The 18,899-nt window shown below is 38.6% G+C and overlaps 1 protein-coding gene across 3 annotated transcripts in view; it reads right to left on the bottom strand.

Annotated features, from left to right (window-relative positions):
* Positions 1 to 18,899, bottom strand: part of ZBTB38 (zinc finger and BTB domain containing 38) — a 33,819-nt gene that overhangs the window by 4,262 nt on the left and 10,658 nt on the right. Inside the window, exons 1-2 of one of the 3 annotated variants that reach the window (XM_070754091.1) lie at positions 8,480 to 8,559; positions 5,304 to 5,454 (exon numbers count right to left, since the gene is read on the bottom strand). The exons of 1 other annotated variant lie outside the window; for it this stretch is intronic. In XM_070754091.1, coding sequence (XP_070610192.1) covers positions 5,304 to 5,324 — 21 coding nt within the window. In that variant the 5' untranslated portion in view covers positions 5,325 to 5,454; positions 8,480 to 8,559. Of the gene's footprint in view, positions 1 to 5,303; positions 5,455 to 8,479; positions 8,560 to 18,899 lie in introns of those variants that run through there. One more of the 3 variants, XM_070754092.1, reaches the window with a different exon arrangement.

The following is an 18,899-nucleotide window of genomic DNA, read 5'->3' as shown; positions in this document are numbered from 1 at the left end:
TAAATAAAGAAGAGATTTTAAAATCAAGAAGATCAAATGCTAAGTTACTTATGGTCCTCATGCCCAATTACAAGCTAATCACTCCTGGCCACTTGCATGCAATATATACCCACAGTACATACAAAGTAAAACATCTGCAATACAATTAAAACTTATAATGATATCATAAAAAATCTGCAGTGAAGCCCAATAAAAAACAACAAAAAAGAAACAAAGAAAAGTGGACAAATATGAAGTTCAGAGGATACCTCAAGAATAGTTCTGTTTTCAGGAGTTTTTAAAAAGTCAACAAGGAATCTTATCTCCAATGCAGACTATACCAGAGCAGTGACATTGTTATAACTGACCAGCAGAAGTCAGAAAACATCAGACAGTCAGTACCAGTTTCTTTTGCCAAAGGACAATTTTTAAAAATCACAGAAAGGTAACCACAATTATTAAAATGCTAGCTCTCTCTCCTCCCCATAATTTCAGTGTATGCTATACATGGTGACTAGACTATTTTTCCAGAAAACAGAAACTGAATTGTTGCTATGGAGAATGGCTGCTTGGTCATCAATGAAGTTAGTCTTGCATACAAATCGTTGCTGAAATCTGTGATTATGCCATAATGACATAGTTTTGCATTTCCCAACAGCTGCAACCCTCTAGGCATGATGGTGGTGTGAGAAGAGAATATATTGACTTCCTTACTCTTATAGACCAGGGGTAAAATATAAGAGTTTGATACACGATGCTTAAACAGGCAGATAAATAATTCCGGACAAGCTTTATAGGACTGTGAATTAAAACAATGGTATAATTTTAGTTAAGATAGATTTCCCATCACTATCTGTATCTTGTGCCATAGCTTCAGCATAACCATTTGGACAACCATGATCTGCAGGAAGAAAATGCAGAAAACCTTTCCCTTTGCTGCCATCTAATGGGGTGTCTGCAGAGTTATAGTCCAGCTCTTATATGCTTAAATAAGAGATTTTTCCGGTGGGCAAGATGCTAAACGAAGTTAATTCTTAAGCAGAAGGGGAAAGGAAGATTTAGAATGACTGAGATAAGGGGAGATGTGCATATTTATTTATTGCATTTATATGGTTGCCTATCTCGTAAGCACAATTCCAATATTACTCAGGCCCACTACTGCAGCTTCGTAACGTGAGAACATGCACTGAACTTGTATCTGAAACGACTTAAACCAGCTGCAACTCTTTATATCACAAACCCCAATAAACAGAGCCCTTGCACCCCTCGAGGTGGCCTTTCAGAACAATGGTTGTGTTTTCTACACTGAGTCTAGCTCATGGTTTTTCTGAAGAGGCCTAGAATTCCCTCACACAGGAGGCCTATGAAGGGAGCCTGATTAGGCCAGTACAGAGGCCTTTAATTCAGGTGGCCCAATCTCATAGGGAACAGTTTCCGCCTGTGTTCCCAGGATCATCCTTTGCCCCAACTCAGGCCTAGGCTTTCCTTACACAGTAGGCCTATGAAGCGAAGGGAGCCGGATAAGGCCTATCCAAAGGGCTTTCAATAAGCGCGCCATGGCCTAAGTAGATCGCCCATCCCCATCTCACCACAGCAGCCCAATCTCACAGGGAACAGTTTCCGCCTGTGTCCCCAGGATCATCCTTTGCCCCAACTCAGGCCTCGGCGTCCCTTACACAGTAGGCCTACGAAGCGAAGGGAGCCGGATAAGTTCTACCCAAAGGGCTTTCAATAAGCGCGCCACAGCCTATGCAGATCGTCCACCCCAACCTCACCGCAGCAGCCCAATCTCACAGGGAACAGCTTCGGCCTGTGTTCCCAAGATCATCCTTTGCCGCAACTCAGGCCTAGCCTAGGCCTCTCTCACACAGTAGGCATACAAAGTGAAGGGAGCCTGATTACACCAGTACAGAGGCCTTTGATTGAGTGTGCCATGGCCTCAGCAGATCGCCTGTCCCCACCTCACAGCTTAGGCCCATGTTCCCAGGATTGTCCTTCGCCCCAACTCATCGCATGAAGGACAGGATCACCCAAACCAAGGGGAAATAGGTACGGAGGCTGCAGAGGAGACCCAGCCTATTTTAGAAGGGGTGGAAGAGGCGCAGCATGGGCCAGCTCAGGGATTTATGTTCCAGGCCCAGACCCAGTTTCAGAAAATGGTAAAATTACATGGTGGCAGAGGCAGCGGGGTGGTGCTTCTAAATCCCCCAACTGTCCACAGTTTCCATAGCTGGGATTTGAACAAGGCCCCTATACTTTTAAAGCCCTGTAAATAAAATTGCTTTGATTTGACATTATAGATATAATGCATTCCTTTCCGTGTGTAATACAAGATTGGGGGAAAAAAATACTCGAGCAACGCCAGGTAAATAGGTAATCATCTACAGTATATAAGATCCTGAAATAAAACACAATCTGCAAAATAGTATTACAGGGAGTTCTCATTTAACACCTGCCTTTTTTAGCAATAATTCACAGTTACAATCAGAGATGGGTTCCTACTGGTTCTAACTAGTTCTTTAGAACTATTCGTAATCTGGTGATGGATGTCATGGGGCCGATTCTGTTGGTGTCTCCGTGGGTGCCGCCATCTTGGATTTTGCCTTTGAGTACATATGCAGAAGCTAATTTTTGCTTCTGCACATATGCAGAAACTATTTTTTTTATTGATGTGGGTGCACGCGCACACAGTGTGAACCAGCAGCAAAAGGATCCAAAAACCCTGGATTACCATGGTGATGAAAAAGTAACTTTATTACCAATCCTCATATATATGACCTTCTTAGGGCTGCAAAGCCCAAAAAAAAAAACCTTTATAAGCACAGTCATAGTTTTATTTAGCATCCATTTTGCTTAGCTTTGAATTGCCAGTCCTAGTTGTGGTCACCAAATGAGTGCAAATTAATGCCCGGAATAATTTTTCATTGTTCATGAAAAAAAAAAACTAATACCAAGTTTTAAATGTCAAAAGAAAAGGGGCCATTTGAATGGGGGAAAGTTTGCCCCAGGAGTAGGGCAGCAATCATATAGCTAACATATATGATTTATAAAGCTAAAAACATGTCTAGAAAATAGAGCAGAAAAATAATGTTAGAATACAGTTCATCTGTCTGGAACCCATACCACATCTCGGACATTAACACCCTTGAAAATGTCCAAAGATATTTCACCAGAAGAGCCATTCACTCCTCCACTCGAAACAGAATATCCTACGAAAGCAGACTATCAATCCTTGGTCTTGAAAACTTAGAACTACGACGCCTAAAACACGATCTAAGTATTGCCCACAAGATCATATGCTGCAACGTTCTACCTGTCAATGACTACTTCAGCTTCAATCACAACAACACAAGAGCACGCAACAGATTCAAACTTAATATTAAACGCTCCAAAAAATATGACTTCAGCAACTGAGTTATCGAAGCATGGAACTCATTACCTGACTCAGTAGTGTGAACCCCTAACCCCCAACATAAGGAACCTTCTAAGGTTCCTTAGAAGTCAGTAAGGGTCTTGCATAAGTGCACCAGTGTGCCTTCCGTCCCCTGTCCAATTGTGTCTCCTCATCTCATTTATCTTTTCTTCCTTTCAAATTTGTTCACCTATACTTTTATATCTTTTCTTCTATTCGTTTCTTTAGTTATATTACTAAATATCTATTCTCTTCAATGTGTATTATGTATTGCACTAAATAAATAAAACAATAAAATAAATAAATAAAAGGTAGAGTGAGAAGTGAAATATTTTTTCTTTAAGCAAGCTATGATGTAATTTAGGTTTAATTGCTGATCTGAGATATGTAATTCCTGTCCTTCCTATGGTATTTCCTCTATCCTTGTCTCATGGACATTTCTAGTATACATTTATTTAATCATGTACTTATTCATGTACGTATGTTTATAAAATTTATGTAATACATATGAATATATATCCCTGGTATGTGGCTCTTGGATAGTACTGCCTACTTTTTCTTGACTAATCCTTGTCATGCCCCAAAAGATGGAATGTGCCCTTAGCTCAAATGCATTTTTTCAACAGTAAGTAAGGAGAACTGAGCCATCAGATGGGAGAGGAAGAGGATTCTCATACAGTGAAAACAAGAAGTATCCAAAATGGAACTTACATTTTATTTTATGTACACGAAGATCATATGCACCAAGACAAACTCCTTGTGTGTCCAATCACACTTGGCCAATAATATTCTATTCCATTCCATTCCATTCCATTCCATTCCACTCCACTCCACTCCACTCCACTCCACTCCACTCCACTCCACTCCACTCCACTCCACTCCACTCCTATCCTATCCTATCCTATCCTATCTATCTATCTATCTATCTATCTATCTATCTATCTATCTATCTATCTATCTATCTATCTATCCATCTATCTATTCAATTTTTATGCCGCCCTTCTCCTTAGACTCAGGGCGGCTTACAACATGTTAGCAATAGCACTTTTTTTTAACAGAGCTAGGCTATTGCCCCCACAATCCGGGTCCTCATTTTACCCACCTCGGAAGGATGGAAGGCTGAGTGAACCTTGAGCCGGTGATGAGATTTGAACCGCTGAATGGGATTTAGCTGAATGGGATTCATTTTTGCAAGTTCAGGCTACAGTGTCTCTCCTCAGATAGTTTTTAGAAGTTTGGGAATGTGTGAGGAAGTAAGCAAGATTATAGGTGCATGAATAACCGTTATATAAATTCTCATTACGAAAACTAAATTTACATGTTGGAATTCCTGTTCACTGCCAACTGTGGTAGATCATGCTACGTATCATTATTTTCACAGTTGAAATTATTTGCTCTATAGTTCAATAATAAACTCCATAAACAATCTTCAAGGAAGGTTGAATGACTTTGATGGTTATAATGTTCTTTTTATACAGTAACACCTATATTCACAAAATGTATGCATCTCCATTTTAGCAACTATTTTTAATTTTTAAAAACAATGTGTAATTGCTAGGATTTCAGGAGGCAAAATATTTTTCACTGCATATTTTCATTTTTCTATTGGACATCTATCTATCTATCTATCTATCATCATTATTATCATCATCATATTTATCTATCTATCTCTACACATTTGAAGGCCAATATGCAAAAAAAGAATATTCAATAGAAAGAGTGTTGAGTGGAATGTTCATTGTTCAATTAATCAATTCTGCCTAGATCTTCTTCCATATGCAGCAGGAAAACAGAATTCTCCTGAATCTAGATATTTAGATGCATTTATATGCAACTTGCAAGTTTGACTACAGATGTTTTCTGGGCATCTGAATTAGCTTAATCACTGGAATAATTAATGCCTTGAAATTACCTGATACAGAATGTATTGCATGAATCTCTAAATGCGATTTTCCTGTTATGACCTACTTCCTTATTGTCTCTTATTCTTGCATTACAGTATCTTAGTCTTGTACGTGTGACCACAAGATGGAGCTCAGTTCAAAGGAGATTACATCGTACTACTGGGGAAAGAGAAAATAACAAATATAATTTTAGTAACATGAGTGATCTATTTCTAAGTTTCCAAATCCATTAGTCATTTGTAACTAACAAATCCTGCTTTATTTATTATAACATCAAGGCTTCCTAAGGACTGAATTTGTCTTATAATACCAGAAATTATGAGCACAATCAATATTTTATATTTCTTATATAGAATAGAATAGAATAGAACAGAATAGAATTCTTTATTGGCCAAGTGTGATTGGACACACAAAGAACTGTCATTGGTGCATGTGCTCAGTATATATAAAAGAAAATATACATTTGTCAAGAGTCATGCGGTACAATACTTAGTGATAGGTTCAAGTAAGCAATCAAGAAACAATCAATATTAATATAAATTGTAAGGATACAAGCAACAAGTTACAGTCATACAGTCCTAAGGGGATGGAGATGAGTGATAGCAATGGTGAGAAAAACTAATAATAATAGTGAGGATAAAGTGGTATTTATTTATTTATTTATTGGATTTATATGCCGCCCCTCTCCGTGAACTCGGAGTGGCTAACAACAGTGGTAAAAACAACACGTGACAATCCAATACTAAAAACAGCTAAAAACTCTTGTTATAAAACCAATCATACATACAAACATACCATGCATAAATTGTAGAAGCCTAGGGGAAAAGAATATCTCAGTCCCCCCATGCCAGAGGTGGGTTTTAAGGAGCTTACGAAAGGCAAGGAGGGTGGGGGCTATTCTAATCTCTGGGGGGAGTTGGTTCCAGAGGGCTGGGGCCGCCACAGAGAAGGCTCTTCCCCTGGGTCCCGCTAAACAGCACTGTTTAGTTGACGGGACCCGGACCTCTGGTCGCTGGGATTTGTGTGGCAGAAGGCAATCCCAGAGACTCATAACCGATTAAAAACCACTATCAAATTGGCATTTATTAAAATTATCCACAGATTATCAGCATCCATATACTTGCTTCAGATTGCACTGCTACAAAAATTGTCCTGATGAAACAAGAATATTAAGTACCCATACTTGTTACAGCATGTGGATAATGGACTGACAGAACAGTGACAAAATTGAGGGTTCCGATTAACATACAGTTTGAGTCATGATAGCCATCATAGGACTGTAATTCAGCAAATGTGTAAGAGCTCTTGTTCTGCAATTGAGTGAGATAGACATATTATCTCTGAAGATACAGTTCCATAGTTAAAGATGGGCTGTATTTTCCTTCTCTGGTAAGGCAGAGAATAAAGAATAACAGAATAACAGATTTGAAGAGGCCCTGGGGTCTTCTAGTCCAATCCTCTGCTTAAGCAGGAGACTTCTAGACAAATGGTTGTCCAATCTCTTCTTAAAAACGTACAGCGATGGAGCACCCGTGATTTCTGGAGGAAAGCCATTCTACTGGTTAGTTGTTCTGCCAAGCAGGAAATTCCTTCTTAGTTCTAGGCTGTATCTCTCTTTGATGAGTTTCTATCCATTACTTCTTATTTTGATCTTAGGTGCTTTGGAGAATAAGTCATTTGTAGTCCTTCTCTTCTGCAACTATTTACCCTCCAGTTCCCTATTTTTATTTATCTTCTCTGCATCTACTTAGAGTATTGTTGTGGTGAGCTCTGGCCCAGCTCCTGCCCCAAGGACTGTGGATGTGGGGGAGACATCCACATGCTGCAGGCCTGTTTTGCCCCCCCCCCAGTGGAATCTGCTGATGAAGGCTCCTCTGACCAAGAAGACATGAGTGACAGGGAGGAGGAGAGTGGGGCAGACAGCTCAGAAGGAGATCAATTATCTAGCTCCTCCTTGGATTCAGAACAAGAGTTAATGATACAGCCACGCATGCGGAGAGCGATGCATAGGCAACAACAACTGAGAGATTATTATCAAAGAAAATGAGGCCACCTGTGGTTGGGTGGGGCTGTGGTAATTAGTGAGGCTGCTATAAATAGCAGCCTGTGGGTTTGGCCATTGTGGAGGATTATCTGATCGTTGTGTTTCATGACTGCTTTACTGAGTTTGACTTTTTGTGTGCTGATTTTTCCCCGCTTTGAAACTAAACCAGAGCAAAGTGGGTTTCACTTTGTGAAAGAAGGACTGTGAATTACCTCACAGCTGCAAGCTAAGTACAGTATCTCAGAACTGATAAGGGACTTGTATAAATTACCAGTTTGTTTGGAGACAAGTGCTCTTTGCTATACCAAAAGACAGCTTAGTTTATTTGAATTTTCATTATAAAGAACATTGTTTTGAATTTTCAAATGTGTGTGTGTCTGAAATTTGTACCTGTGAATTTTTCGGAGGATTCTACCAGAGAGCCTGACAGAACAAGTATCAACATTTTCTTTTGTATCGTAATGAACATATACATCAAACCAAGTCCCTAAAAGTGATAGAGTTTGATTTATTTTTCTATAAAAAGAAGGTTCTAACAAGAGTCCACATGAACTCTTGAAGCATGCAAACAAAAGAGTTGAAGATAATGTCATTTTATATTTGATTCTGTCAAGTCACAACTCAAATGCTTTGAAGCTTCATTCATTTCCATTCAGTTACGTTGTATTTAAATCCTTTATTGGAAATTTGAAATCCCTTTGTTTATGGGAAGGAGTGTTTCCCATAAATTGCTTCTTAGTTATGATCTTTGAATATAGATCCCAGTTTTAAAGTATTCATATGAAAATTGGGTCCATCAATTTGTTGCAATTTGTATATCAAATGAGGCACATAGATAAAACATACAGAAACTAAAATGAGATGAAATAACTAGAATGAAAATAAAAATGTATTAAATATGTAAATTATATCTGTAAGAATAGGTAAAATCTTAGGATATGGTTGCAGAATACATTTTTATGCTGTCTTAAAGTAATGAATATATTTATTTATTCTACCCTTACTTCTGATGCTTTATATTTACTTGCTTGTAACAAAGAAGTCCTAATAGCCCTAAGCTGCCTAATAATGGTGATAATAAGGCCTATAACTACTAAATAAAAGTCTACGTTATAAGGAACAAAATAATAAAACAGCTACCTTTGATGCCTCAGTGAAACTCAAGTGAAAAGTCAAAATCAACGCCCAGCAGTCAGACAATGTAAGAGGAAGAAATGCTGGAAGATAGCCAAAACAAGATAATGCTTTAACACAGTGAACTGTGACCACAAGAACAAAGAGAAGATAAAAATCCTTGTAGATCTAAGTAATTTTAGAGGAAAGAAGAGGACAAATAAATAGAAATAATGAAAGGCAAGATGGCAAGAAACCAAAATAGCACCAATTCAACAGTAGGAGGTCAGGTGCATAATAAGTTAGCAAGAAGCTATAACATTAATTTAATTGGAAGCCAAAGTTTTAACTGGAGAAATATGAGAGGAATAGATGAAATGTGTCATAATCTCAAGTCAAGATGTATACACAAAAACAGAAATCCTTTCCCCACTTTCATCTACACATAGGGCAACCTCCTATCTTCATGCTTTTATAATAATAATGCTAATGATAACAACAGAGTTGGAAGGGACCTTGGAGGTCTTCTGGTCCAAGCCCCTGCTTAGGCAGGAAACCCTACACTACTTCAGACAGATGGTTATCCAACATCTGCTTAAAAACTTCCAGTGCTGGGGCATTCACAACTTCTGGAGGCAAGTTGTTCTACTGATCAACCGTTCTGACTGTCAGGAATTTTCTCCTTAGTTCTAAGTTACTTCTCTCCTTGTTTAGTTTCCACCCATTGCTTCTTGTTCTACCCTCAGATGCTTTGGAGAATAGGTTTACTCCTTCTTCTTTGTGACTATCCCTGAGATACTGGAACACTGCTATCATGTCTCCCCTGGTCCTTCTTTTCATTAAACTAGCCATGCCCAATTCCTGCAACCATTTTTCATATGTTTTAGCCTGCAGTCCCCTAATCATCTTTGTTGCTCTTCTCTGCACTTTTTCTAGAGTCTCAATATCCTTTTTGCATCATGGCGACCAAAACTGAATGCAGTTTTTTATTTATTTATTTATTTATTCATTTATTCATTTATTCATTTATTCATTTATTTATTGGATTTGTATGCCGCACCTCTCCGCAGACTCAGGGTGGCTAACAACAGCAATAAAACAGCATATAATAATAATCCAATACTAAAACAGTTAAAAACCCTTATTATAAAACCAAACATACGTACAGACATACCATGCATAAAATTGTAAAGGCCTAGGGGGAAAGAATATCTCAATTCCCCCATGCCTGGCGGCAGAGGTGGGTCTTAAGCTTACGAAAGGCAAGGAGGGTGGGGGCAATTCTAATCTCTGGGGGGAGTTGGTTCCAGAGGGCCAGGGCCACCACAGAGAAGGCTCTTCCCCTGGGTCCCGCCAAGTGACATTGTTTAGTTGACAGGACCCGGAGAAGACCCACTCTGTGGGACCTAACTGGTCTCTGGGATTCGTGCAGGAGAAGGCCTTACCAAGGCTTTATAAAGTAGTATTAACACTTCATGTGATCTTGATTCTATCCTGTTAATGCAGCCTAGAACTGTGTTGGCTTTTTTGGCAGCTGCTGCACACTGCTGGCTCATATTTAAATGGCTGTCCACTAAGACTCCAAGATCCCTCTCATAGTTACTATGTTGAGCAATGTACCACATATACTGTACCTGTGCATTTTGTTTTTCTTGCCTTCCTCTCCTCCCAAATATGTACCTGATCAACTTTATTTCATCTTTAGTCTTTTCATGTTAAAATGTTGCTTTCCCCTTGAAGCAGTGGTAACTTATATAACATCTGTTAAACTTCCTTACCCATTATCTCAGAGGCAATAATTCTCCCACATGGGACCAATCCTCTTGGTTACTTCATTCTTGTTCTAGGAGGTACCACCTATTCTAACATTGTTCCAAAGATATCTTATTTTAGGAAAAGGGAGAATGTGGCATTTTGAAATGGGTTCTCTTAGCACCACCATCACAGAAACATAGAAGTCTGATGGCAGAAAAAGACCTCATGGTCCATCTAGTCTGTCCTTATAGTATTTTCTGTATTTTATCTTAGGATGAATATATGTGTATCCCAGGCATGTTTAAATTCAGTTACTGTGGATTTATCTACCACGTCTGCTGGAAGTTTGTTCCAAGGATCTACTATTCTTTCAGTAAAATAATATTTTCTCATGTTGCTTTTGAGCTTTCCCCCAACTAACTTCAGATTGTGTCCCCTTGATCATGTGTTCATTTTCCTATTAAAAACACTTCCCTCCTGAATCTTATTTAAGCCAACGGATCTGAAATAACAGATGCCAGATTAAAGCAGGCAATGAAATTGTCATTCACTTGCAGATTGGCTGATTCACAAATTCTGGAATAAACTCGTTTTGCCATACATCTTGGTCCATGCGAGAACAGCGCCCTTTCAAATCTCCACACTGCAGAAGCCCTGCTGTTCAAAGGAGCAGATCTGGCAGATGCTTAAATCCAAGTCTGTGACTAGTAAATAGTTTCCTACCCCATCTGTAGCCTGATACTTGAGTTAAAAAAATTCTCAAAGTTGAGTTTTATGGCTGGGAGGCTTTGATAACTTCCCATTCTGATTCTTGTCTCACCATCTACTTCTGCAATTCTTGTTTCTTTATATTTGCGAAATATAGTGTGACATACACTTGTCCCAGTTCTGGTGTCCCAGATACCTACTCTGATACCTACACTTAGGCAATAGATAATTGCTATCTGATTAACCATTGTCAAGACTAGTATCATTTTCTTCCATTCTTTTCCATTGCAAAATTGGGGCACTAGAACGGCTGTGTATATGTTCCAATTTTTCCTAATTTTGTTCGTCCAGATTTGATAGATTTCAAATTCTCTAGCTAGCATATCTTTAGTCATGTTGGCGACATTATAAGAGATTAAGGTCTTGTCCAACAATGCAGACTGTAATTGTGTTCTTAGTATCATACATGTAGCTGTCGTTTAGTAAACACAACTGGGATTGGCAACTCAATCGTTAAGCAAAGTAGCTGCTACTTTGCAATCACAATTTTATGGTATTATTTCAGCTTTTTTTCGCTTTGGAGAGGTCATAAATATGAGGACTGGTCATGACCATCACAACTGCAAATGGCTAAACAATGATTACCTGCACTGCACTGGTATCTGGAAATACTGAATAAGAAGTATTGGATAGCATTGAAGGCACTGATGCTAAGAGGTACTGGGTTTACAATAAATCTGGGAGAAAATGCAGCCGCTAAAAACAAAGGGTTAAACACTGCAATGTAATATTGGAGCCAGGAGGAAGGAAAATTGATTTAGATAAAAGCCTTGTATGCTAGCCTTTCACCAAGGAATACAAAGCAGTTAAAAACTGAATGCAATATTTAGATATTGAAAATTTTTGAATTGGTATGATTAAAGCTCAGTGCATAAATTCCCAATGAATGAATGATCCAGGTAGTAGTGTCACTGAACAAAATATAGCAAGGATAGAGGTATATATCAGAGAATATTACCAATACAATTCATTCTGATTCTGACAGTCAATGAGAACCAAAGGTGAATTTTATCTTATCACATTGTGAATACATAGCACACTTCATTCCGCTCAGATAAAAGAAAACGCACTTGAGGAATGCCTTTCAAAACCTATGTAAATTGGTTAAAATTAATTTCTAATTGGATATATTAATAGATTAAAGAATATGGGCCTAGGAATGGTGCGGAAGATGTCATAAGGAAATTTTTCCCATGTCCAAAACAATACTAGAATTTGGAATCACTTTATGATCTTGATTTGGGAACATTGTTTTTCACTTAATGAATCAGTAAATCATTACAGTATTAAAATGATAAACAAAGAGGAGAGCTGTTCAAGGAAGATTTTAAAAAATCAAATAACCTTGCCAAATGTCAGTGTAGTTCTGATTGCTGAGGACAATGATACATGTTAGAAATAGCACAATCTCTCTATCAGCTTCCTGAATATAATATGTTCTTGGTCATTAAAAAAAACATTTGAAAAAGTGGTTTGTTGGCCAATCAATCAAAGCAATGTTAATGTTCTTATGAGCATATTTTCTTCTTTGCTGTACGCGCTAATAATTACCAAATACTGTACATAATTTTTAGAAATGACTCAAAGGAAAATTTTTCTAAGGTTTTAAGATAGTAGAAAAGTTAATATAAACTTGAAATGGGTCAGAAAGCATAGGCAACTGATCTTAGAAAATTGTAACTACTCTCAGCTTCCATTTCTTTCTCTGTCTCTCTCCCAAAGCTACACTTGAAAATGGAACTCAGGCAAGTACACTAATGTACACACAACAAAGGATATGAAAATATTAATACTGTAAATTCAATACCATGAATGTATCTTGCTGTTTCCACAATAGAAGTTTCATTATGGTTTTCATATTTGCAATGTTGCTTTTCAGCTAACGCCACTGACAAGTTATAAAGTTGAATTTACATCTAACATTTTCACACAATTAGTCATTGTTGAGAAAAGCTGCACCTGACCCTAGAATGAACAAATGCTGGCTACTTTTTTGCTATTGATGTTCCCTACATCACATTACATCTGATGCTTCCTGGTGAAACAAAGTACTGTAGAGTGTGTGCGTTTGTTTCTTCATACTGATCAGGATGTGTATCTACCTAATCACTGTTGCTCTGCCAGTGTCTATATGAGTGTGTTTCTCTTCTCACCTCATGTGGCATCTATGCTTTTCTAGATATATGTGCACCGAAAACTATTGGAAGTTGCACATGCCTTTTTCTGGGTTATGTCAATAGGAGGAAAGGGTTTCAAAGGGTTTAGAAATGGTGGAAAATATTTGTAGCTCAGGAGGTAGATGTTGGTGGTGGTTTGTTCTCTGAGCTTGTTTAGTTTCTAAACATGTTGTCACCAGGCTAGGTCACATCAGCAGCGGAACTTTGGTTGAAGTGTCTTGTTTCAGTTCTCATCTGCTTTTGCAGGCTTATGTGGTCAGTTGGTCATAGAAGGAAGGGGTTTTACATGGGCAGGAAGGAGTTTAAAAAGGTATAGCCAGGAGTACGTATTCCTACTTGATCCACAACTGCTTCTGCCATAGGATTGCAATGTGGACTTGCATAAAGTCAACTGTAAATCAACAAACCTGTATTATGTCTGGGCACAAGATATATTCCTAGTATTAACTCTGCCAAGGGTTCCTTAAAAATCATGTTACCCACATGCATGATTTTGTGTTATAGTTATACAGTGATACCTCGTCTTACAAACGCCTCGTCATACAAACTTTTCGAGATACAAACCCGGGGTTTAAGATTTTTTTGCCTCTTCTTACAAACTATTTTCACCTTACAAACCCACCACCACTGCTGGGATGCCCCGCCTCCGGACTTCTGTTGCCAGTGAAGCACCCATTTTTGCACTGCTGGGATTACCTTGAGGCTCTCCTCCATGGGAAACCCCACCTCCAGACTTCCGTGTTTTTGTGGTGATGCAGGGGAATCTCAGCAGCACAAAAACAGGTGCTTTGCTGGCAATGGAAGTCCGGAGGTGGGGTTTCCCAGCGAGGGGAAATTGCAGCATCGCAAAAACACAGAGGTCCGGAGGTGGGGTTTTGAGGACTTCGGTGTTTTTGCAATGCTGCAATTTCACTGATGCTCCCTTCGCTGGGAATGCTGGGATTCCCCTGCAGCATCACAAAAGCACAGAAGTCTGGAGGTGGGGTTTCCCATGGAGGGGAGCCTTAGGGAAATCCCAGCAGCGCAAAAAAAGACGCTTCGGCTGGCAAAAGGGGTGAATTTTGGGCTTGCACGCATTAATCACTTTTCCATTGATTCCTATGGGAAACATTGTTTCGTCTTACAAACTTTTCACCTTAAGAACCTCATCCTGGAACCAATTAAGTTTGTAAGACAAGGTATCACTGTATTTTGAATTCTCAATGCAAAAGTATAGTATGTTGGGGTACAAGAGAAATTGGCAACATCTTGCCTTATTCTTCAGGTCTCAATCACTGCCTAACTAAAAAAATAAATAAAGTTGCAAACATGTATCTTTTTGGACTTTTCTTTTATGAATCATATGCATTCTGTGATATCAATTATATATATGTGTGTGTGTGTGTGTCACATGTGTTTTTGCTGAATTTGAAAATTAAGGGAGACTAGGATAGATCTATTTCGGCCTTATTTTGGCCTCATCAGCTAGCCATCCCCACTGAGACTTGAATCTGCAACCTTGCCTTGTAAAGCTAGGCTATAGTATCCAATCCCTTCAGCTCTGCACCAGGGAAGGGTTACATATTTTTGTGTCAAACATATATATCACATATTTTTGCTGAATTTTTAAAATTAATGTTAAAAAATTAAAACATGTAATACATGCAGAACATAGTTTGTTGGCTATGAATAAATTAACTGCCTTGAAATGGCCCTGGGTTGTTTTTATATATATAAACAAACAAACAGAAAAAACATCTATCTATCTATCTATCTATCTATCTATCTATCTATCTATCTATCTATCTATGTACACACACACTGTACTTTTAAAAGTCCTCATCTTCATATTGGAAACTCCTTGTTCATACTCATATTCAAGACTTTAAATAATTTCCCCATTACATATATAGGAGAAGCTATTTCCAAAACTATGGCAACAATAATGTCCTTCATAGTCAGAGAGTGTCCAGATTTTAAATCTGTTTAGAGTTATTTTTGGTGAGCAAACTGCAGCAGTTTTACATATTTTCCACTTCCTCCAGTGGCTAAAAAATTCAAGGTCTGTGTTATCAAAACACACTGTATGGGAGAGAGGTTGCTAGAATTTATTGCTGTGTTTAAAAAATATATCCTGTATTATTTCTACCAGTTCGCTGTTGATTTAATAAAAGATAAATTATTTTTGATTTTTTTTTTTTTTAAAATAGGATTTTGTGAATTTTCAAAGGCTGAGTTTGGTATTTTTATACTTAATTAGGAAGTGAGCAAGGTGTCTAGGTGTGTGTCTTAGCCTTTTTGGCTTCTGATGCTACTTCAACAAAACTCATGGAAAAACATCACAAGTGTTCTGTCGGGCTCTCTGGTACACTCCTCCCAAAAATTCACAGGTACAAATTTCAGACACACACACGTTTGAAAATTCAAAACAATGTTCTTTATAATGAAAATTCACTTAAACCATAGCAAAGAGCACTCATCTCCAAACAAACTGGTAATTTGTACAAGTCCCTTATCAGTTCTGTGATACTTAGCTTGCAGCTGTGAGACAATTCACAGTCCTTCTTCTTTCACAAAGTGAAACACACTTTGCTCTGGTTTAGTTTCAAAGTGGGGAAAAATCAGCACACAAAAGGTCAAAGTCAGTAAAGCAGTCATGAAACACAAGGATCAGATAATCCTCCACAATGGCCAAACCCACAGGGTGCTATTTATAGCAGCCTCACTAATTACCACAGTCCCACCCAACCACAGGTGGCCTCATTTTCTTTGATAATAATCTCTCAGTTGTTGTTGCCTATGCATCGCTCTCCGCATGTGTGGCTGTATCATTAACTCTTGTTCTGAATCCAAGGAGGAGCTAGATAATTGATCTCCTTCTGAGCTGTCTGCCCCACTCTCCTCCTCCCTGTCACTCATGTCTTCTTGGTCAGAGGAGCCTTCATCAGCAGATTCCACAGGGGGGGGGGAAACAGGCCTGCAGCATGTGGATGTCTCCCCCACATTCACAGTCCTTGGGGCAGGAGCTGGGCCAAAGCTAACTACAACAACAAGGAAGCTGTTCCTGTTAGAATCTTTCATAGTACAACACATGGACCATCAGAGAGGCTTCAGAGTAATAGAAAGATATGTAAAAGAAATCAGACACTTGCAGAGGCATTGTTGATCATCTCAACAATAAAACTCATGCTAAAGTACTACCAAAAAAATTCAAAACATTTTCGAGCATTCTGACAAGATGACCAAACATCAGTAACAAAATTAAGTAGAAATCTATTTTACAGGGGAATAAACCCAGGAGAAATTGCAAGGCAATTTTGACATAGCATGAATTTACACATACACTAGTAGAGTGTAATTAGAGATAAGAAGCACAGTATACTTAGCAGGTAGTAAGTCCAGTAATCCCACTTTAAAAATAAAGAAAATTGAAGTATGCTTGGCCTTCAGCTAATTTCCAATGTCTTTGAGAGTACTAGTTCTACATGCTGATTTAAAGTGACATGTAAAACAGATATCACTCTTAAGTTACTAGAAATTGAAACCAATCATAGTTTTAAACTACAACTAAACTTATTTTATTTTATTTATTTATTTATTTATTGGATTTGTATGCCGCCCCTCTCCGCAGACTCGGGGCGGCTAACAACAATGATAAAAACAGCATGTAACAATCCAATTAATAAAACAACTAAAAACCCTTATAATAAAACCAAACATACACACAAACATACCATGCATAATTTGTAATGGCCTAGGGGGAAGGAATATCTTAACTCCCCCATGCCTGCTGGCATAAATGAGTCTTGAGTAGTTTACGAAAGACAGGGAGGGTGGGGGCAGTTCTAATCTCCAGGGGGAGTTGGTTCCAGAGGGCCGGGGCCGCCACAGAGAAGGCTCTTCCCCTGGGGCCCGCCAAACGACATTGTTTAGTCGACGGGACCCGGAGAAGGCCAACTCTGTGGGACCTTATTGGTCGCTGGGATTCGTGCGGTAGCAGGCGGTTCTGGAGGTAATCTGGTCCCATGCCAGATTATGACTTGTTAATGCAGGGAGGAACTGCAAATTATGCTTAAGAAGCCACACAAAATGGAGGTAAGACCCCAGGATAATCAAGTGACATGTTAGACCACATTATGACAAATCTAAAAAATGCATATTCAAACATTAGAGTATTGAAGATTATTTTCAAACGGCCAAGTCGCTGAGAAACACTGCAGTATGGCCACAAAACACCCTTAACTACTGTGAGATCAGGACAGAAAAACTAGGTGGCAAAAATGGGGCAGAGAAAAATAACTCTTTGGTGCCACTAATGAATTTCAGAGTTTTGCAGCCTAGTTCTCATAATCTTAGTTTACAGTAATGTGTGAATCATCAACATCGTGTACAATGTATGAGTTAGGCCACTACGTCTTTTCAGGGATTTAAAAATATGGCTGAACATAATATAGGAATCTAACCCTTAGGAAGAGATTATTTCAGCTACAAAATAAAATAGGATATGAATAATCACTATTAGGCTTATATATTGGTTCATTCCAGAAATCAATCATATTTTCTAAAGTATATAAACTGGTAAACTGAATTATGCTTAAATAATGGTTATGCTGTGAATTTATTTTCTGAGTAGGTTTTTAAATATGAGCTTCCTCAAGCCATCAGAGAATGTTCACATCAGCCTTCCCAAACTGGAAGCCTTCCAGATCTGTGGGAAATCAATCCACTAGCTTGTCCATATACAGTGGTACCTCTACTTAAGAACGCCTTTACTTAAGAACTTTTCTAGATAAGAACCGGGTGTTCAAGATTTTTTTGCCTCTACTAAGAACCATTTTCTACTTAAGAACCCGAGCCTGGAAAAATTTCCCAGGAAATTTGAGAGCGGCACGAAGGCCCAGCCAGTTTCCTGCCATTCCCCCTGGGTTTCTCTCTCTGGCGCAGTGTATGAGAGGCAGCTTCGCGCCGGGTGTATGGGAGGCGCGTGCTCCTCCTCACTGCGTCAGAGTCTCTCTTTTTTTTTTAAGCCTTAAAGTTTTGGATTTTTTTTATTCCCCTCACCTCACCTTCTTCCTTCAGCAGCGATTGTCCTCCTCCTCCTCTTTTTCCTCCTCCTCCTCCCACCCAAATTCCGAGCTCTTACTTCTTTCCTAAAGAGTTTGCACACATTATTTGCTTTTACGTTGATTCCTATGGGAAAAATTGCTTCTACTTAAGAACGTTTCTACTTAAGAACCTGGTCACGGAACGAATTAAATTCTTAAGTAGAGGTACCACTGTATATGAATTTGGTATGAATGATTAGTACGTGTTGTTGAATCATTTTTAAAATTTTAGTAATTGCTCATTTCTTCTTTGACTTCTTTTTATTATTGTCATTGTCATTGTAATTTTATATTGTTGTGAGCCGTCCTGAGTCCTTTGGGATTGGGCGGCATAGAAGCCAAATTAAACAAATAAATAAATAATATATAAATCTGCCTAAATTACCAGCCTTTTGCTTTCTGGAAAGTCTGGGAGATGAAGCATATATAAAGCATGCTGTATATGCTGGAATTGTGAGTAAGAGATTACAGTTCCAAGCAGATCCCAGCATCAGGCCATTAGTGATGAATAATGGAAGATATAGTTCAGAGTCTTTCCATTCTTTCAGTATGTGCTGGTCTCCTTCCAGTGATAAAGTGGGAAACCATGAATTCACATCCGATCTTAGCCAAGAAAGCCAGTTACTTTCTCTCAGTCTAATCTACCAAACAAGACTGTTGTTG

Source organism: Erythrolamprus reginae, chromosome 5, assembly GCF_031021105.1.
Source record: "Erythrolamprus reginae isolate rEryReg1 chromosome 5, rEryReg1.hap1, whole genome shotgun sequence".
In the NCBI taxonomy this organism is placed as follows: domain Eukaryota; kingdom Metazoa; phylum Chordata; class Lepidosauria; order Squamata; family Dipsadidae; genus Erythrolamprus; species Erythrolamprus reginae.
Note: the sequence above shows the minus strand (reverse complement) of the source record. Positions and strands in the feature narration are given on the sequence as shown.